The sequence below is a fragment of the Coffea arabica genome, chromosome 8c (assembly GCF_036785885.1).
Source record: "Coffea arabica cultivar ET-39 chromosome 8c, Coffea Arabica ET-39 HiFi, whole genome shotgun sequence".
Classification (NCBI taxonomy): Eukaryota; Viridiplantae; Streptophyta; class Magnoliopsida; order Gentianales; family Rubiaceae; genus Coffea; species Coffea arabica.
Window position 1 is genome coordinate 41,159,958 of NC_092325.1, and position 21,404 is coordinate 41,181,361.

General features: G+C 36.6%; 3 protein-coding genes and 1 long non-coding RNA gene across 5 annotated transcripts; 1 reads left to right on the forward strand and 3 right to left on the reverse strand.

Moving 5' to 3' along the window:
* Window positions 1–81: 81 nt before the first annotated feature.
* LOC113706286 (cytokinin riboside 5'-monophosphate phosphoribohydrolase LOG8) lies at window positions 82–3,230 on the forward strand. Of its 2 annotated transcripts, none has more exons than XM_027228155.2 (7): window positions 82–735; window positions 1,227–1,324; window positions 1,443–1,476; window positions 1,797–1,896; window positions 1,976–2,046; window positions 2,130–2,273; window positions 2,829–3,230. In XM_027228155.2, the coding sequence occupies exons 1-7, from the start codon at window positions 622–624 to the stop codon at window positions 2,916–2,918; spliced, it is 651 nt and encodes a 216-aa protein (XP_027083956.1). In that variant the 5' UTR covers window positions 82–621; the 3' UTR covers window positions 2,919–3,230. The 2 variants fall into 2 exon arrangements, with proteins under 2 accessions (XP_027083956.1, XP_027083957.1); XM_027228156.2 differs by having other exon boundaries at window positions 88–735; window positions 1,446–1,476.
* A 5,962-nt stretch (window positions 3,231–9,192) lies between these two features.
* Window positions 9,193–12,578, reverse strand: LOC113706161 (uncharacterized). Its single transcript, XM_027228054.1, has 3 exons — window positions 12,454–12,578; window positions 11,875–11,930; window positions 9,193–10,028 (listed from the first exon to the last, which is right to left on the reverse strand). Exons 1-3 carry the CDS (start codon window positions 12,576–12,578, stop codon window positions 9,193–9,195), a joined length of 1,017 nt encoding a protein of 338 aa, XP_027083855.1.
* An 868-nt stretch (window positions 12,579–13,446) lies between these two features.
* LOC113707424 (probable magnesium transporter NIPA9) lies at window positions 13,447–21,049 on the reverse strand. The gene is made up of 9 exons (XM_027229754.2): window positions 20,800–21,049; window positions 18,590–18,688; window positions 18,255–18,384; window positions 17,265–17,353; window positions 15,709–15,765; window positions 15,540–15,598; window positions 14,589–14,709; window positions 14,124–14,272; window positions 13,447–13,870 (listed from the first exon to the last, which is right to left on the reverse strand). The coding sequence occupies exons 1-9, from the start codon at window positions 20,908–20,910 to the stop codon at window positions 13,654–13,656; spliced, it is 1,032 nt and encodes a 343-aa protein (XP_027085555.2). The 5' UTR covers window positions 20,911–21,049; the 3' UTR covers window positions 13,447–13,653.
* LOC140013637 (uncharacterized) lies at window positions 16,257–17,252 on the reverse strand. Its single transcript, XR_011820458.1, has 2 exons — window positions 16,773–17,252; window positions 16,257–16,719 (listed from the first exon to the last, which is right to left on the reverse strand). It is a non-coding gene; the product is annotated as an uncharacterized lncRNA (long non-coding RNA).
* Window positions 21,050–21,404: the final 355 nt, after the last annotated feature.

The following is a 21,404-nucleotide window of genomic DNA, read 5'->3' on the forward strand; positions in this document are numbered from 1 at the left end:
TAGGAACCAAATATATGGGGAATGATGAGAAAACAAGTAGCAAGAAAGGGACGTGAGTCCTTTCCCAGTCCACTGCCCACACCACAGCCGACTTCTAAATTGCGGAAGAATTTGGGAAATTCACTTTTCTAGTGCAACTGCATGCTACGAGTGATATGCTACCTATCAAGAAGGTTCAATTTCCTTCCCCTGTCTAAAAAGGGGGGAAAAAGAAGTAGAAGAAACGCCCATCACGAAGTCCCTCTTGTCGATTTCTTGTGTAGCAATTTTTTGTTGCTGCTGCCAATCTATTTGCTTAATTCAATGTTTGAAAGCCGACAAATTGAATAAAGAAAAGGGTGATGTGGGCTTTAGTGCTGTCAGATATATAACCATAAACGAAGCATAGATATACATATATAAAAGCACATTTTTCTTGACTTCAATTCACTCTATCAAGAAATGTCCAGATTGTCTTCGGTATCACTTGTCTTTTAATAACACCCCATCTTTACTTTTTGATTTGCTTCTTTTTCCTTTGTATCATAAAATACTGTTACTATACAGAGGTAATACAACAGATAAGCAATAGTAGAGAATTTTACCAGTAAATTTGCCGTGACAGACAATACAAGTTTTAATATGGAGGAGAGCAATAACAGAAGCCAATTCAAGAGAATCTGTGTGTATTGCGGGAGCAATCCAGGCCACAGGAAAGTATTCAGTGATGCTGCTGTTGAATTGGGGAATGAACTGGTTGGTTGGTCTTACTTATATAGGATATCCTAGTCAAACAACCAATCTAGTCTTTTGTGTTGATTGACAGTTTTGTTTAAGGTTATGTTTCTTTTGTCAAAGGTTGAGTCTTTGTTTTGTGAAAACTGTGACAATTTCTGAGTTGGGTTTTTGATGTTTTTGACAAAGTCTCAATCCTAGCTGATAAAAGGGACTCTTGGGTTTTGACTTTTAAGTTTTAACAAGAGAGTTAGAAAATCTTACACATTTTAGTACTAATGGAGTTCTGATATAGTCGGTGGTTCCTTTATTTAGTAAACTGGTTTCCTGCATTTGACAATAGGATTATGGTTTAGGCTGGATTGATTTTTCTTAGGATCTTTATACTTTATTTAGACTCTGTTAGCAGTACTTCTCGTTGGATTGTTTCTTCTGCTTGGTTTGACTATATTTTGGGCAGAATGTTTGCCGTGTCTTGCTAATTTGACTTTGTAAATGGATGTTCATTTCAGGTGAGAAGAAAGATAGACTTGGTATATGGGGGCGGAAGTGTTGGATTGATGGGATTGATTTCCCAGAGAGTTTATGATGGAGGTTGCCATGTTCTTGGGTAAGCAATACAATCTGGTTTGAATTGCATTATGTACTACTGTTTATTGGTATTATGCCTGGGGCTTTGTTTGTTCTACTGATGTGGTTTCACTATAATGTTGATTGCTCTTAACAAGCAGGGTGATTCCAAAAGCTCTCGTGCCTATTGAGGTACCTGCATTCACTCTGCAATATCATGCTTTTTTTCCTTCTCTTTCTGTTTTTTAATTGAAACCAACTTTTTCCCTTGCACTTGTTGCAATTTTTTCATGTGCTCAAGTATTCAGAAATCATGTCAACATTTGTTAGTTACTCGTTTGTTTATGTAAGTTACGCAATACAATCTTAGCTGTTTCAAAGGTCATTGAAAGGGGAATGTGGTTCAGAATACATGGAATTCTTACTAGTCTCTTGCTGGTGGAACTGATTTTGAGACCTAGATGTAAACTTACAGTTGAAATTGGTTATTATTAACACAAGAAGCTAAACAGATATCTGGTGAAACTGTTGGGGATGTGAGAATCGCCTCCAACATGCATGAGCGCAAAGCTGAAATGGCTAGACATGCTGATGCTTTTATTGCTCTTCCTGGTGAGTATGAAAGAAAAAGTACTGATAGGAAAATTTGTTGCTTAAAACAAACTTATGAAGTCTATTTATTTTGTTTTAGGGGGATATGGAACTATGGAAGAAACACTGGAAATGATAACATGGTCACAACTTGGCATCCATAAAAAGCCGGTCGCTCATCTGCTTTCACCTGTGAGTTCTAATGATATAAAGTGTTAGATTTCCGTATGATGACTAGTTGATTATTCTTACAGGTAGGTTTAATTAATGTGGATGGCTATTATAATTCCTTGCTGGCATTGTTTGACAATGGAGTTGAAGAAGGCTTCATCAAGCCAGGTGCTCGGCACATAGTCCTCGCTGCTCCTACAGCAGAAGAACTTCTAGACAAAATGGAGGTACTCGCCACCCATCCTCTGTGTCTGTGTGTGTGTGTTTTCCAAGTTTTATTGCTTATTTTTCCTTCATGAGCTCGGATGAACTTGCTTTGAAGATCAATGCCATGTACAGATGGCAAGATCAAGTTTCTATTTGCTTCATATGCTGATTAAGATTCTTGGGCCATTCTGCGACAATGGATAAGAATTGAATAGTAGAATTGGCTTTCAACTATAACTATCAGATCATAAGTTACCTCTGAAAATAATTTTTGGATTTTGATTTACGTGATTAGTATGCCATTTTTTTTTTTTTTAAAGTTACATGATTGGTATACTTGTTTTATAAGAATGTAATCAAAGCCTTACAGCGTACTGTCTGAGGGTTGTTTTAGCTTTGCTTTGACTCGGGGTTCTTTAAGGTCATGAAAAAGTCAAGTATGAGCCAGCCACAACTTGTGCCATTTTTTTTCTTTTTACTGCATTAGCTGCGTAGAGCTGCGGAGGATGGTTACTGATCTAGATAGAAGTGGAACTATTATACTTGGAATCTTAAATCGCTGTTTAATTTTGCAGCAATACACCCCTTCTCATGATCATGTTGCCCCTCATGAAAGCTGGCAGCTGGAGAAACTGGGTGACTATCCAAGTGAGCAGAGTCCCTAGTGAAATCCCTGTTTGTGGTAGGCCTATGTCAAAAATAGATTCCTGATGTGATTTGACCGTCATTTGAGTTTTGTATGAGATTCTGGTTCTTTGGGGCCACGTATAACTATAATTACTAGGTGCCCCTTTCATTTTTTGTGGTTTACATTTAATTAGAGTCGGCATTCCTGATTTGCACAGCCAATTCTGGATTGCATTGTTAGAATGCTCAATCAGTAAACTGTTCAGTAGTGATGTTGGCTGTTAGCCTTTGCGATGCACATTTGATGGAAGAGCTATACAACTGTTTAAAAACAGAATGTTACAGTGGCATTTTTTTTCTTTTCTTGAAAAGGGGGGAGGGGGGGGTGGTGGTGGTGGTCCTACTTAGCATTTAGTAGTAAATCTGGCATACCACATTTAGTGATGCAAATTGCAAATCCTGGCTTTAGAAGGTTCTCTTGGAGAGCCCCATTTCCTTTGCCACTAAAAAAACTTTGTTCCTCTCAACTAGAAAGTTGCAAATTCTGCCAGATCAACTTGTGGGGTCTGTGCTGACTTCCTCCATACTAGAAAAACCTACTAATCTTTATTCCTAAGCCGTATTTTGAACATTGCAGATAAATATTTCCAGAATTGAAGTAATCAGAATTGAAAACATACCTTCTTGTCATCTTTTGACGAGTTTTCTTGTTATCTTTTGAGGGTTGTGTGCAAAGTGATACAGAAGATGCATTGCCCTTTTTCGCCTCCGAATTTAAAAATGTTCATTCAATATAATGGGTTTTGACTTTACAACAGAAGGGAAATTCTGTACTACATTAATAAGTCTTTTGGTGGGGAAGTGGATAGGGTGTTCATGCACCTTTGATTAGTTAAACTCGCTACTGAGGGAAGACGTTTCACTGGTGCAATTACTGACAATGACAACGTTATCAATCAACCAACTGGCTGAGCTTGACATGATGCATAGAATTAGTTCAAACCGCGTTAAAGAAAGCTTGGCCTGTGTCTTGAGGGATGTCGTTTTGGAAGTTGAAAGGTTCCCATGATGACGATTTGAGAGAAACTACGGTACCGTGTTTAATTTCAAATCTCTTGTAGTATCCATTAACACGCATTGTGCCTCGTGTCTTTCCATATGCTAAACAAGTGTAGACACAAAGGAAAAGCCAGTTACCTGCCCTGCATCTATATATCGTCATCATTCATCAAGTTCAGACTGGATTTCTGCATCATCTCTGGATTTGGGGCAGAGACGGTCATCAGTATGACCGTCCCTGCACGGTTAAGGGCCAAAATTTGCTTTTAAAATTTTGTGTGGCTGAGATTACACCATGTAACTCGATTTTCGCATCAAATGTGGGGTCCATCACTATCTGTTGCGAAAATACATCCTGTGAAAAAAAAGTTACACGATGTACAAAGAAAGTTACGCCCAGTTGATAATGACTAAAATTGTCCGTGCCCCGAGTCCATCATCTCTGTTGAACTTCATGATGCGGAAATTCACTGTCTTGTTCGTTTTGCTCTTTCTTGGGGGAAGATAGGGCCAAAACTTGTGCTCATTGATCTCCACAACTGAATCTTGATTTTCTGATGTGTTTTGTAGTGTCCGTACCAAATTTGGACTGTCATCTACTCTTTCCCCTCGCCTCCCCCGCCCACCCCCCACCCCCAGCTGGTAGATAATTTTATCAGATTTATGTATGAACTATACACTTAGGGAGCAAAAATTTAATTAGATCTATACAAGTGTTCAAAGACACTAAGGATTTAACCACTCCACATCAAAAGATGTGCTTAACGCATGATTACAAATATTATTTGTCCTAATATTATTCTCATTCCTAACCAAAACAAACGAGCGTTCCACAAACATAGAGTTTAAATCTTTAATGTCCTTTAAATGAGAGAACAGTCTAATATCACTGGTCTTGGTTTCTATTATCTTCACCAGCTACAGTTGTGGGATTCCCACTTCAATCCTCCTCTATTGTTGTTCTCCTGCCTTGATCATTGTAAGTTTTGTTGGAAACTTTTCAAAATTTGTATGATGTACATACATGTAATTAATGTATATTCATTAATAGTTTTGGTACATGTATAGTGTTGTGAATGTTTCTAAAATGTACATTCATTTATGAATGTATTCATGTATATGGAAATTTTTGAATGAAAGGATAGATTCATGTTTGATCTTAAAGATCATGAGATGCATGAATTAAAATGCATGAATGTGTACACAATACTTTGAATCTATTCATATAAGTATTTAATGAGTCCTTTTGTTTCCCAAACAATCTTCCTATATAAAGAGATCAAATAGAGAGTTGTTTGCTGCAGAAAATCATTTTCCTACTATTCTATACTCTCTCAAAAAGCACTCATTAGTTCACAAAGGGTTTGTCTTGCTTTGTGCAAGAGTTTAAGACAAACAAACTTCATCTTATCCTAAAGGATATTTGTCCAAAGTTATTGCACGTTATACCGGATAAATAAAGCCTAAAGGAAAGTGATATTTATCACGATTTGAAGCGATTCTTGTTACAATATTTCCCAGTTCTTTGCAATTTTTCCCACAAGTTTGAGAGCCACTACATTGTCCATCAGACTGTTCCCTACACTAAATTCCCTTATTGCCCATTGAGCTATCAGTTGGTTGTTCTCATTCAATGCATAGATGCCAACTCCCATTTGACTGTCTGGTCCTTGAGTTTTTACAGCAAAACTAATGTGTATTAGGGCATCTATGTCTCTGCTTTCTTTTTGTGTTGCTTTAGTCGCTATTGTTTCTGGCACGCTTACCTTGCTCTCATTTGCATTTGTATCCTGAAATTCTATCTACTCCAACTAAGCTCTCTGAATTTTCTTGATTGATGATCTTCTGTTCTAATAAAAATTTTCTCATTCCTGGCATTCTAAATCTACCAAAGAATATTTACCGTTAGTGCAATATGTTCCATTCCTTCAAGTCTATTACTAGTTTCTGTTAAAGCATTTCACCATCTTTTGATGTTTCTTTTTTGGTCTTCATTGTATCCCATTTCACTGGTAATAGGTTCCATGCTTCCTTAGCATGTCTACAGTGAAAAAATTGGTGTTCCATAGTTTCTATGCCTTCACAATAGCTTTCACATATTGGAGATCCCTTCTTTGTCCTGTTGAAAACAACTTCATTCACAGGCAGGGCTTTCTTCAAGCATTTCCAGATAAATATCTTCAAGTTGTGCTTTACATTGAGTTTCCACAAGTGTTTCCAAAGGTGTTTCTCCTCCAAATTGGACTCTTCTCTTGATTGTTCTTTTTGCTTCTAATTGCCTCCCTGCTTACTGAGTTTCTTGTATCCTGATGCAACCATGTGGCCATTCACACTATGTATCTAGAAATGACAATCCTTTCTATTTGCTAGACCTCTGGGTATTCTCAAGACTTTTTTTGCCTTTTCTTCGTTTAATAATCTGAACACTAAGGGTCTTTTCTATCTGAAGTTTTGGATTAGGTCCTTCACTTTCCGTATTTGGCAATTTTGAGGTCTAATTGAAACAGGCTTCCCTTAAAGATTTTCTGGTATCCAATTGTCCTCTCAAATTTTTGTACTTCTCTCATTTCCTATTTTCCTCTTAGTGTCTCTCTGAACATCTTCTCTCATAGCCATTAGATTTTGCCAGATTCATGATGCATTGTTATGGACCTTACAGTTGAAGATTGTCTCTGTTGGGTAGTATTTTGTTTTCATCACTTTAATTACCAAGGAGTTTGGCATTGTTATCAGCCTCCAAATTTGCTTACCTAGCAAAACCTTGTTAAAATTATACAGGTCTCTGAAGTCTAAGCCACCATTTTTTCTTGCCAAGAGCACCAATACATTTTCCTTTTTCCATCTGGTAATTAGACATCATTTTGCTCATTTCTTTGCATAGTCTAACTGATAGTTTGAAGCATGACATTGCATAGATGGACATTGCCATAGTTATTGCTTTGAGGAGAACTTCTTTACCAGCAATCCTGAACAGCTTATTTTTTCAATGTTGCATCTTTTTTTCACAGCTTTTCTTGATGAAGTTAAACACTAGCTTTTTGGATCTAGATATTGCTACAGGTAATCCTAGGTATCTTCCTTGAGCCACTACTTGTATATTGCTAAACTTACTGCACACCTCCACTTGATGTGATTGAGGAATATTCTTATTGAAGAAGATCGAAGATTTCTCTAGATTAACCACTTGTCCTGAGCCTCGCCTATACTTTCTCAAGATCTCCATAAGCTCTTCTGCTTCCTTGGGATCTGCTTTGTAGAAGATAAAGAAGTCATCTACAAAATATTGATGAGTAATTGCTAGTTCTTACTAGGAGTGGCAATTTTCGACACGACCTGAAAACACGACACGAACCTAACACGAAATTAATGAATTTGGGTTGAGGTTTCGGGAATTCGGGTCAGAATCGGGTTGAACCCGAAAAGAAAACATGTCGATTTCAGGTCAACCCGTGGTGACCTGATATGACCCGATATGACCCGTTTACGAATTAAAAATAATTTAATAAACATAAAAATAATTTTATCTAACTAAACTAAGTTATTCTTTTTTTCAAATGCATTAATTACTTAATCCTAAATGAATTTATTTAATTTGTGTGAAGTTGAAATTATTATATTTGGACAAATAATATATTATATTATTTTTTACTTTTATACTGTTTTAATTTATTTTATATTTTGTTTGGGATAAAATACTTTTACGATGTTTCATTTATTTTAGATTTGATTTGGAATTATTTATTTAAATTTTTATTACTTGATCATGTAATTAGTTTTGTGAGAAATTAATTTTATTAGAAATTACAGTGATAAATTAATAAATTAAAATTAAATTTCGTGTCATTTCGGGTCGACCCGCCAACCCGTCAACCTGAAATTTTCGAGTTCGGGTCAGTATACCTGACCCGTCACGGGTTGGCGGATCGGGTTCAGGTCAACAGATTTTCTGACGAGTCGGGTCAGATCCGACCTGTCAACCTGATTTGAACCCAAATTACCACTCCTAGTTCTTACCTGCAAATCTTCATCCCTATGATCTTCCTCTTCCTTTTTGCTTTCTTGAGTAAGTTGGTAAAACCTTCAGAGCATAGTAAGAACAGATAAGGAGATACTATAGGTAATCCAAGGTATCTTCCCTAAGCCACTACTTGTATCTTGCTAAATTACTGCACACCTCCACTTGATGTGATTGAGGAATATTCTTATTGAAAAAGATCGAAGATTTCTCTAGATTATCCACTTGTTCTAAGCCTCGCTTATACTTTCTCAAGATCTCCATAAGCTTATCTACTTCCTTGGGTTCTGCTTTGTTCAAGATAAAGAAGTCATCTACAAAATATTGATGAGTAATTGCTAGTCCTTACCAGCAAATCTTCATCTCTATGATTTTCCTCTTCTTTTTTGCTTTCTTGAGCAAGTTGGTAAAGCCTTCAGAACATAGTAAGAACAGATAAGGAAATAAACAATCTCCTTGTCTGATTCTTCTCATTGAGGTTACATAGCCTTTTATCTCACCATTAACATTGAAAGAGTAGGTGACTATTTTGATGCAGTTCATAATCTAGTTGATCCACTTTTCACATGAACCCATTCATTTCATTATTTCCTCGAAACTTCTACTTTATCCTGTCATAAGTTTTAGACATATCCAATTTTCAAGCGAAAAATTCATTTCTTCTTTGCTTTTTGTTTTTTAAGTAGTGCAGAAATTGATGAGAAATAATGACATTATAATTTTTTTTTTTTGAATCTGCAACATTGTATTAATAAGGAAACATTACAGTATAGGTGGGCAACTGCCCGTACAGTCTGCTCGAACTTGTTCAAGCAGCCAAACTGGGAGTTTTCCTTCCATTCAGTATTTTGCTTCAAAGTAATAGCTACTTTAGCTATCTTGTGACTAACAAAGTTGTTCACCCTGTTTGTAAGGGTAAAACAACATTCATCAAAATTTGACCTAAGTATCCTGACATCATGTACAATTGTTGCTATAGCTACGTCCTCCTCCTCACTGCACACTGCTCTGACTACCTGACTACAATCCCCTTCAAACTCAACCCTTCGCCAACCTTGCTGATGGGTAATTACCATAGCCTCCCTTAACGCTTTTGCTTCTTCCACCTTTGGACTGGCACAGCTAAAATTAGGAACAGCCCAAGCCCTCAGCAATCCTCCTAGCCGATCCCTTGCTACCATCCCCCAGCCTGCCCTATCAGATTCAAGGTGTAACGCTGCATCTGAATTCACCTTGACCTAACCAGCCCTTGGCCTCCTCCAACCTAACACTGCTTCATCTTTCCTCGCCTGACTTTCACCAGTTCCTCTCACTTCTTCCTGAGTTTCCTGATACTCCCTCCACTCCCTTAGTGCTTTCTCTACTACCATCCTTGGGTCTCCATGATTCTCATCAAACTGCCTAGCATTCCTAGACTTCCAGATTTGCCACAGCAAATTGACAGACAAGATAATACGCTCCCTCCCATTTTCCTCCTTTGCCGCCCCCTTTAATTCCTCCCACCAATGCCAGAAACTGTTTGAAAACATCTCTAAACCATCCCAACTCAGAGGCGCAATCTTCCATACAGCCTTGGCGTGATGACATAGAAACAAGCAATGTTCAATAGTTTCCGTGCTCTCCCCGCAGCTTATACACATAGGATCACCTTTCGAGCACCTCTCTCTGACCACAGCATTCACTGGCAGCACCCCATGCAAGCATTTCCAAATGAAATGCTTCAACTTATGCTTCATATTCAAGCCCCACAGAAAAGTCCAGCTCAGGTTAGTTCCCACCCTCGAACAACTAGATCCAGCATCTGCCTTGCCCTGCCACCCCCTCCTTCTCCTTTTCTTAGCCAATCTATACCCTGACTTAACTGTGTACATACCTGTAGGAGAGAAATTCCAATATATTCTATCCTTTAGAGGTTGTACCCCAAGCGGGATTCTCAGTATGTTCCTCCCTTCCTCCTTCTCAAAGACTTGCTTGATCAGCTCCCTATCCCATCTCCCGTCCCTAACTAGCTCACTCACTTTCTGGACCATCATCCCTTCCCTTCTCCTCGATTTGACCCTTCCATCCTTAAGATCTGCATACCAGGGACAAATGCTACTTGATTTCTATTGATGCACATATCCACACTTTCTTTAGTGTATTTGCAAGGATTTTAGATATTATTTTGTACAAAACCTTGCAAAAACTATAGGTCTATAATGCTTTAGGGTGGTGGGGTTATTTACTTTAGGAATTAGTGAGATCACAATATGATTTAAGGACTGAGCATGTGACTAGAATGGAAAAAGTTTTGATTGGCATTGATGACATCATCTTTTATGATATACTATTCCCTATCTCCCATATATTTAGTCATGTTTGGGGATATGTACTTTTTATGCATAGTACACTCCACCAAAAAGTTTTTCCTTTTGTTTCACTTTTATCCTTAATCACGTGCTGATCAAAGTAAAAAGTAGAAAACAATCACATCATATTGTCTTTATGCATCATTAATGAAGGGCATAAGGGAAATTTCAACGTATAAAGTAGTTAGAAATGTCAAACATGACAAATATTTTGGGATAGTTAAAAAAGAAAAGTATGACACCTTCAATGGGACAGAAGGAGTAGAACTTTTGAAAAAATAAAAGGCTCATGCCATCAATATGTGGGGATTTATTTGGTTCATGGAGAAGACTGCATTTTTTTATTTCCCCTTCTCCACCTTCCTAGTTAGCTTGTCATTCATTTGTTGGGAGATTGTATATGGTATGCCATCCAAAATCTCATCTAGATAGTCCACCCCTAAGCTGCTAACACAATTGATGGTAGTGATTGGCTATCTCTTCTCCCAACTCCTCTTCATTTCCAGTCCATGTCCTATCTCCTCTCTGTAAATTCTGCATTCTATATCTTTTTCTCCTCCTTGTGAAACTAGCATGAAAGAATTGAATATTTTTATCTCCTTCTTTCAACCAGGTGCATCTTGCCTTGTTGTTTTAGTGCAATTCTTCCGCTGCATGTGCCTGCTTCAATTGGTTTTTTAGTTCTCTTCTCCTTTCTTTTCTATTTTCTCCCCCTGATCTTTGCATCTCCTCCAACTATTGTTTGATTTGTGTTATCTTTAGCTTCGCATTGTCTTGAAAAGTATTTCTCTACAATTGGTTATCTTTTTGGTCACTTTGAACATTTTGTAACCTTCAAAATCCCTATTCCAATTATCCTTTATCACCTGCTGAATCCCCTTTTTTTGTATCCACCTTTTTGTCAAAGTAAAATTTTTTCTTTTTCCTACGAGTATTTGGATTAGTATCAATCATCAACATGCTATGGTCTAAGCCAAAGTTTTCTACATGTCTACATTTAGTTTTGTCAAAAGTTTGGGACCTGCCATGACCACTTAAAGCTCTATCTAGTCTCTGCCTTGCATCACCTTCATTGCCCCAGTTATTACACCAAGTCTGTAGGTACCCTTCAAAACCTACATCCACCAATTGATTGTCTGAAATGAAGTTCCTAAACTGATTGAAAAACCACTCTTCTCTTGCTTTCCCACCTCATTTTTCTTCATTTGACACAATGTCATTAAAGTCTCTAGCTATTAGCCTCTTGTTTTCCCAGAGTCCCTTTCTTTCTCCAATCACTTTCCATTGCTCCCTTCTTAATTGATTCAAGCAAGTTACATGTATGCCAATGAACCACTAATCTGTTTGCGTCTTTAGATCTTGCACATGAATTTCAATTGCGAAAGTTGTATGATAGATCTCCAGCATTTTAATGTTACTATGCCACAGTAGTGCCATACCACCAGATCTGTCCAGAGCCTCTACTACATAACATTCTTCAAAGTTCAACCTACTTTTTACCTTCTCCATATATTCAATCTTGCTTTTGGTTTCACACAAAAAGATCATATTAGGGGAGAGGAGGTTATTAACCTCCTTCAATTGGAAAATTGTTAAGGGATTCCCTGCACCTTACACTGTCATCTACTCTACAATTTAAAAGTTAACTCAGTTTCAGAGAGTGGCACGTCAAGCAGACAAAGTCAATCCACTTATCAAAGTATTTCAGAGAGAGCATTAACTTTGCCACAATTGATGATACTAATAAGAGGATTATTTGATCACGGAAAGCCGTTGAAGTTGTTAATTACTTGTGGGGTCAATGATGCCTTTTCTTTAGAGATAAACGCCTAAAATCATTACTAATGAGCTCAGTTTAGTGGTATTCGAGTCATCTCCAGGCAAGGCCTCGAGTTTGAGCCTCATACGAATCCAAGCAACTAGAAAACAAAAAAAGAACAAAAAAAAAAGAGCTCAAACTATTGAACTGTACACAGTGTGTTCATCTTAAAATTATTAATGTACATCATTCGAGCTTGACACAAGAAACCCACATGTCCTACAGTTTAGGAACCAAACTCATTCGACACATCTGTGGGAGTTCAGTTTATGTCTGAAGCTTTTTATTTTAAATAAGACTGTCCGTTTTGCATGTGCCATTGCAGCTCTCACATGCATTTTTCTCTGGCATTGTGTACTTCTAGGACCAAATCGCCCAGCACAGCTCCTCTTTTTATCTTCTCGAACTGAGCTGCTTTAGTTGTTGGAGCTATTTTTGCTGGTTCCATGACAGCCATCATTGTTACAAACGTGATTGGTCCGACTGGATATTGAAATCCATGTTGCCTTTGAGAATGTTAAAGAGGGGAGGAGAGAACATCAAATGATTCAATCTTACTTCTTGTTTGGGGCTTTTAAGGTGAATTTTGTCTGTGGCCAAGCTGGGTGGATAGGACTTTTTCGGTTTGATGTCATTCTTCTGTCTTTCAGGTTTCTTTTCTTCTTTAAACTTTCAACTCTATCATGGAAAGGCCGATAAAGGTACTGAATTGACGTGTGAATCGACTGCCAAAATGGGGCCATTCAGAAGAGTAGGCCCTGAATTGTCCTTTGAATGGAATCAAGAGAATCATCATAAGAAAGAGGTTTTTCCAAACAAGGGCAGTGACTTTTTGACCCATTTATTTTTTGGCTGTTTACAGAAAAGGATCAGGTGGCTGAACCTTCGAGGCTATGACCAGAGAGATAAATCAAATAAAGATAAAAAAAAAAAAAAAAAAAAAAAGTGATAGCCGCCACCTCAATCGTGCTTAATTGGGATTAAGTGCATTCAACGACTTTTCCTAAAGCTAAGCAGACATTTGTTTCTAGCTAATCAGCAATGACAACAGCTGATGCTATACTGAAGCTTTTGCTTTCTACCCCACATCAAAGTAGGTAAAACTAGGGAAGGCATTTTCCTGCTTCTTTCCTCTAATTTTCTCACAGGAAATGTATCCTAATCATACCAAAAAGAAAGCAAATAGTTACTGATCTGATCATCAAGATTCAAATGTGCTTCCTTTTGTGCTTAAAGCACACACAGACACAGATTGGGTGGACCCTTCTTTACCATAAGCCAAAAAGAATGCAGAAAAGAGGACTGCGTATAAGACAGCAAAGGAATCAACTGAAACTCTTTTGAAACAGAGGCTTATACGAGCATGCCCTAAAATGCTCATCATAGTGAACTTCACCCTTAGTATCACTTGTAACATGCGGTTGTGCTCTATACGCTCCAGAACCAAAAACACCAAAAATTATGTCAAGTCAAAATCAAGCTCATTTACAAAAAAATTTGGTGCATGCTAACTGGGTGCAGTGTTAATCAATTTAAGCTTTCTCTTTAGGAGATGTTATCAAATGATGTAATGCAGACGCTTGAATAACAGTACTTGGACTCTGTTCTCTACCACGGATTGAACTGGAATGCCTAATGCCAACGTTCCTCTCAACACTGCTTCGTAAAACACGTCGCCAAGGGCGTGGAAGGTACCGCACCAGCCTTGCTGAAGTTACTAGTAGAACCACGCCGGATATAATCAATAACCTGTATTAGATGTTCTCTGTGTCAACAAGAAATCGCCAGATAATAAACGAGAAATATGAAAACTATCTATTTGGCCTGAATATTAAGAAAAATGCACAGGCAATGTCAAACATGATGACAAGATCTTTTGGATTACAATTGTTCAGACACCCTTGATGGTAAAGCTCAAAATACAGTAGCATATTAAGTAGAATATAGATTTAGAACATGCTGAGTAACACATAGGAAAAGGACGCATAGAAAATTTATGTACCATCCAAGTAAAAGACAGAGACGAGCAATGGGTGCTTCAGGCAATCGTTCACCTAAAGCAAGCATTCCAGCCAGTACACCAGTCACAATTGATGCAACAGCAGCACATGTGGACACCACAATGGCCCTCCCATGCTTCAAGCCACGTGTCTGCTTTACAAAAGAGAATAATAAGCACTTAATGTTAAGGCTACACTAGAAGCATCCATCCAAAAGAATCTATTTTAACTTTCAAAATGTTCTGATGGGTCTCTGATTGTTAGAACTTGTCTGCCTTCCAAGAAGCAAAAGTGTTGATTATTATTACACAGTTTATATACATCGTTGTGGGTGCGCTAGCCTTTGCATTGGACAACACAGCATTTTCAAACGTCGTAACAAAAAGTTCCCTTGGCCTCTTAATATTTGTCCCTAAGTCAGATCATGGGAATCGAGCATATATGAAGTTGATTACTGTTCAAATAACCTGGTAAACAAAACCAGAAGCACTGCAGCATATACTCATTAAAATACAAATGGGGACCAGTAAGTGGGAGAAGCCCTGCTCCAATAGTACAAAGCCCATCTTTGACACCACAGATGAAATCCTGCAACCAGATCATCAAAGTAGTTTCTCACAAGCAGTTCCAGAAACAAAGAGGACACTTTCAACAGGTAAGATTTTATCGGAAAAAATGAAAAGCAATTTGCATCCCTTTAATAATTAAAACATCTCTATGGTATCAGATCAAGGCACTTTGCAGTCCATCTTCGTCAGTAGACAGATATATGGACCTCATGATTCAGGGCAGAAATTTGCTTACATTCCACAAAATTCACAATCCGGAGTAATTTTGAAAACATCATCACTGATACTAAAGCAAATAATCAGCCAAGCAAAGATCAACTATACTTGCCTACTCTGCTAGGTAAACCTAAAACATTGCCCAAAAAAAGGATCACCAACAGCACTAGAAACTTTTTTTAGAAGGCAGTCCAGAAATCTCTTTAGGTTTAAGTTTACTGCTGAACCCTATAGTGCTTTGCAGGAGAAAACTGGAAAATAGATACACAACGAAAACATAAATCTATGGCAAAACTAAAATACTCAGCACTCTAAGAATTAGAAGGAAAATTGATCAAACAAAGAAACTTCCAGTTTTGAAACTTTCAGAGCCAATTCTCTTGTGGAAAAGAATGACGTTATAATATAGTTAACACGGCAAAAGTAGAAAAAGAGATCGCATGCTTACAATCAGAAGTACAAATGCATGGACAAGAAAGGAAGGGGGAAAAAATAGAAGTTAGTAACTAGAAATTCAATTATGAAAACATAGTAATTAAAATCATAATAAGGAAAAAGTAATAGAAAAATGTCTAAGCTACATATGAAACCAAGAATTTTATCTTTTTACTTAAAATCCAGTTCAAAAAGTACCCAAATAAGATGCCAGATTCCAAGCCATAAATTATTTCCTCAACAACTTCATACTGCATCTGCACAGTGAAAAAAGGTTCTCATTATAAAGAATTCTTAGAAGATTAGATGCAACAGTCAGATCAAAGAGTTAAAATAAAATAAAAAGGTAGAGACTAAAGGAGATTACCAATTCGTGCTCCCTTCTTTGCCTTCTGTACATTCGAAGCCATCCATTAAGAAGGACCTGTAATCAGCAAACTAGTAAATGCAACAGGTCTTAGTACAAAAAGTACAAACGCACCACCCCCCCCCCCACCCAACACGCCAAAAAAAAAATCTTTTCCAACATACATATAGATGTGTTCTTGCAACTCGTTAGATATGCAAGATACCAGTTATAATTCAATGAAACGCACTCCCATTTGAAACTTCTTGTCCGCAACACAAAGATTCAAATTAAGACACAGAAATCTCCAAGCAAGATGTTCTCTTATCCCAATGGACAACATGCACTAGACAGTAAAAGGGTAAGAAAGAGAATTTCTGTTTACATCTTAGTAGAATGTGTTTTCCAAGTATTGATGCTTCCAGTCATACAGAAAACATTATATGTATGAGGATTCCTGAACAATAACGCAATGTAACCACAAAGGGCATTAAAAGAATTAGGAACTTATAAACTAACTCTTTACACTATAGTTTAGAACCTTACTCACAGCAACTTGAATCACTTGCTTCTCATATTTTTTTTTCTAATATACTTTTTTAAGCCAACATCTTCCTGCAAATAATGACTTTAACATCCAACCAAAGGTACGCCCCACTAGCATTGCTGTTTTGCTAAAAGTCCTCAGAATATCTCAATTCTGGACCTATATATGATAATCAAAGTTTTGGATGAACTTCATTGTTCTGAACCTGATAGTTTACTATGTAATGGCTCAAATTGACCTATTAGTTTCACTCCCTGTTTTTCCATAATCTTACTTTCTCAAATTTTGCCAGCATTTAGCATCTGGATCTTAAGCAAATTAAGTGGCTGAACTGATGAAACTGATATTTCTGAATTGATGGTACAATCTATTATTCCACATCAAAAATATCACCATCATTTCTTCATTTTCTTCTTATTCTTCTTCATGGCCATTCTCCATGCAAATAATATCTTCACATGTAACAAACAGGATATTAGTGGAACCTTTAGCCATCAGTTTATCCATTCATCTCCATAAAATAATTCATTAGTTTAACCTTTTAGAGCCAAAAATGCCATTAGACTTGACACTTGCATTGTTTTGAAGACATAAACCACAACCACCAAACAATGCAAGCAACACCAATGGTTGCTAGCAAATGGGCTTTTGTCATCTAGTTAAAGAATAGTTTACAAAGTTTCAAAAAAATGTTAACTAAATTTGTACCCAGATGGACTGCAAAATTCTGGGCCAGCAAGCCGTGGGGTTTAGTGCCTCAAACAGAAAAACATATGACTCTGAAGTACCTCATTCCTCATTCCATGTTACAATAAAAGATTTAAAAATGATTAACAGATTGTTGATTACCATTTCTAAGTTGAGGTTTCAAGTAACATATGCCCTTTTTTCTACAAATGATTCACTAAGTTGCAAAATCAAAGACAAAAAAAAAAATTCACCCAAAATCAAAGAAGCTTAGGTTTTTTGGTAGCTAGAAATCCTGTAAACAGAAATATACAAAAGATGGTCCAAAGAGTAAGATACCTACAAACAAGATTGCAACAGCACATGCTAGCCAAAGTATACGGAACATTGAGATTGACGATGACTTTTGCTCCTCTCCTCCGGCACCAACACCTGCATATCAGAGGATACTGACAAATTAAAGCTTGAGAAGGGACCTAATCATTGAAGAAGATGCAATTAATCATCAAACTTTTTCCAAGTCCTTGTTCACACTTTGCTTCAAAATGGAAATAGCAAACTGCATTAGGCATCAGGTGACAGAAGATACATGAGGCAAGCAATATGCATCTCCATGAAAGAAAACTTCAAAATATCACTTCTTGTGAAGATATTTATTTTAATCCTGTTACCAGAAAATGGACTTTTCTGTCCTTAACAATTTACTCAGGTACTTCATAAGTTCCATTTTGCTTCTCTTATCTTTTCTGGCATGTGAAAAATATTAAAGGAAATAATGAGGATCTCTCATGAAGTTTCTTATACCTATTTCCATTCCTTCTCTTTTGTATCCATTTTGAATGCAACGGTCATTTTGAGGTGAAAGCATGAGAGCGGTGGCTCATCAAATATGCAGACAACAGTAAAAGAAACCCCAATAGCAATTATAACATCAAACATCATAAACATATATAATTATGGTTGTCCACAAAACAAAAAAAATTTAATTGTCTCCAACCTTTAGTTCTTCTAGATTGTTTGGACAAACTGATGTGAAGATAAAATTTGGCCGAAGATGTTCTAATATATTGGACAAGAAGAAATGTTGAAAGTATACAGTGGTCTTTAAAAACCTACATACAACAAAGAATAGCCGAATAGATAGAACACAAAGAAGAAAGTAGCAATTTTGCCACCGAAAAGCTGAAAATTATGTTTGAAGATATTTTTGTACTGATTAAGTCAGTATTTAGTTTGAGCTAGGGGAAGAGGTCATCTTATTACCAAACAGAATCAAGATTGACTGTTTCTTTGTCTGAAAATAGAAAAGACATACCAAAGGAACTTGCATTACCTATGGTTCCAATGCCAGCCAAAACTATTCCAATCCAGTCAACAGCATTCATGATCTCCTTTAAATAAAAATGGGAAAATATTGAAAGTATGGCAAGTCCACAGCCAGAAACTGGTTGAATAACAGACACCTGAAATCATAATTAAAGGAAATTTACATGTTCAGCAACATCCATAGCATCTGAATCTCTGGTAAATTTTTCCTCATCACCTTAAACCCTTTTGTCCTACTGAGAAAGTCCTTAAGTGCAAATTGATATGCAGGAAAAACAGTTCCAAGGAACACTGAAACTAAGCACAAGTAATCTAAGAAATTACAGGTGATGATGCACTTACAGGAGCTAGGGATAGTGCTCGCAACATCAACATGGCTCCAAAAATATCCAGCAGAAAACCCATAACCCAAGCTTTGTTAAAAGCATATGCTTTTATTACCTACATACACAGATCATTCGTCATACAACGCACACATAACTTCTTATCGACATTGGCAGTAGCAAATAAAATACAGCAGATTTTGCACCAAGTTCAGTTCTAAATTCCGGTTGACCAAATTCAGCTTATAATGGAATTACAGGACTATATTCTAAACTTTAAAGAACTTTATTTCACCAGCTAATCTATCTACTGAACTGAGTCATATGTTTGTTCCTTACAATTGTCCTCCACAGATGCAAAAGGAAGCCGAAAAGGGTGGCTTCCACCGAGCATAATTACGTTTATCTTAAGAGTATGGAAATTTGCAAAGAAAGCAAGAGATAGAGACAAATAAGTTCGAAACTCGGTTCCCATTCAGTAACATATTCAATTTGTCTGCTTTAAACATCTTAAAAGTTAACATTAGGCATTTCCATGACTGCAAACATATAACTATGACAGTGAACCAATACCAACTTTTCTAAACAACTCTCTCGCCCCTCCACCCTATTAACGATAAACATTATCTCAAGCATAAGATTTGTTTAAAAGCAAAAATTAATTTGCAATTCATTAAGTATAACTTACAATTACATCTATGATAATCAGTTGACTTTCAAAACCTTGCCTTTTGACATAGCGAATGTAAGTTTGACAGAAAAGCTAGTAAGGCACATAGTGTTGGAGTGATTTATTGCTACATGTAAGTATAGTTGTCATTGATAAAAATGTAGTAACAGTCTAACCACATAGAACTAAAAGAAGCATTGGCATGTTGGGAGATTTGCCATTTAAGAGAAACAAAAATGAATTATATGCACAGTGTAAACAAAAGACTTTCAAATTCCACCAGATAGCCACAAAATCTTAAAAATTTTCTAACTAGTGAAGCTGACGATATCTCAGTGTAGAAGTTATGGATCTACATATATCCTTCTCCATCTGTCATTTATATCTACTCCAATCCGAATCAAGCATTTCACGAAAAAATAACTCTTAAGCCTGTTAAAGAGAGTAAACATAAATTTCCGAAATATTTTTAAAAAAAAAATCAGCAAATTTCTGATAAGTACACTTAAGTCAATGTAACTCATAGGAGAAGTCAGTAACAAGAAATCTTTTGATCCAAACAAAAGAATTTTCATCCAAGCAGCCTTTTTTTAATTTGTTAAATAAATTGTACAGAGGAAATGTTTCATGTGCATTACAAACAGGATAACCTAAGTCAAAGAAAAAAAATTGATAATGACGGAGTTATTTGCGAGATAATTAGTCATTAGAAAAAAATATTACTACTATTGGCAGCATCAAGTTAGTTAATCAGAATTCGAGTCAGCATAAATATCACTTGCAAAATACTTTCAAATACCCTACTTTTCTTAGTCCTTATTGACAAATTACTATACCATACATGTTGTTGCGTGTGGTGGCACAATTGCACTGAATCACTTTTATGAAAATAGAATTAGTACCCCAACGTTCAAGGAAAAAATTAGAACCAAAAATCATACTCTAAAACCAAAAAGTAAAATAAAAGAATCCAAATAGGCCATTATTTTGTTTCGAGAATTGGTAACAAGTCATCAGACTCTTACAAGCTTAAGCATTTGCTAACAAGAAACAATGGTCCCTCCAAAATACAATCTGTGAAAATCCAAATGCTAGGCATATCCACCCACACTATATCATTTGATAAGGTTACATTGGGAGGCTTCAGAGCTCGGCCTCTGTCTCAGGACTCTTTGACAAGCACCATTGTACCATCTATACCCTTCTTGATTTTACTAAGGTACAGTACAATTCTTATACTTAATATTACCCACACAGTATATCAACAAGCAAAATAAACCGAAATCATCAGATAACCCAATACAAGATTCTAATCATGTAACGTTCCAGTCTTCCACACAACCAAACCTTCAAATAAATGGGCATTTTGAATACAGAACCTCAGAATGTGAAATGGGATCAACCAAGACTCACCAATAAATAAAACATTAGATAGAAAACTCAATTCAAAGCATAGAGGAATTCGAAAGAAAAATGCAGCTAGCACTGGAAACACAGAAAATGTTTATTAAAATAAAAGAAAGGGAAAGAAAAGGCCCAGGGAGAATATTCAGATATACCTTGAGCTTGAAGGAAATAGGGGGAAGAATAAGGGTGCCCTTTTTCTGAAGAACTTTGCCGATGTTGTTACCGGCGGTAGCTGCTATGGTTAGGCAGATCGATTCCCACATCTTTTCGCGGCCAATCTTTTCCCGAGCACACCAGGGAACTGGGTTATACTTGTACTTGCCAGATTTAATGAGGTGGCCGGTGGGATTTCCTGTTATCAATACGTTCCCAAGGCTTTTGCTTTCAAAGGTCTCTTCAGCTGCTTTCCTTTTTTAAGTTTTTATTACAACTAATTACAAATCAACCCAAACAACCAAACCCCCGCGCTAAAAAAAAAAGACAGTAACCTCAATTTGTGTTTTTAGTTTTTAGTTTTTTATCTAACAGATTAAAGCCTCGTTAAAATCATTAATTTACTGTTTCTAATCTTGAGTTCTATTTCTTGGACTATTTATTATAATTTTTGTCATATAATTTTGCAGGTGAGAGACTTATCCAAATTTTGCTTGCAATGAAAAATCAAACCAAAATTTAAAAAGTATAGTCAAATTTTGGAGGCAGCTAATTATTTTTATTGTAAGTTTGCAGTCATTCAATAATTAAAAGTTTCAAATAG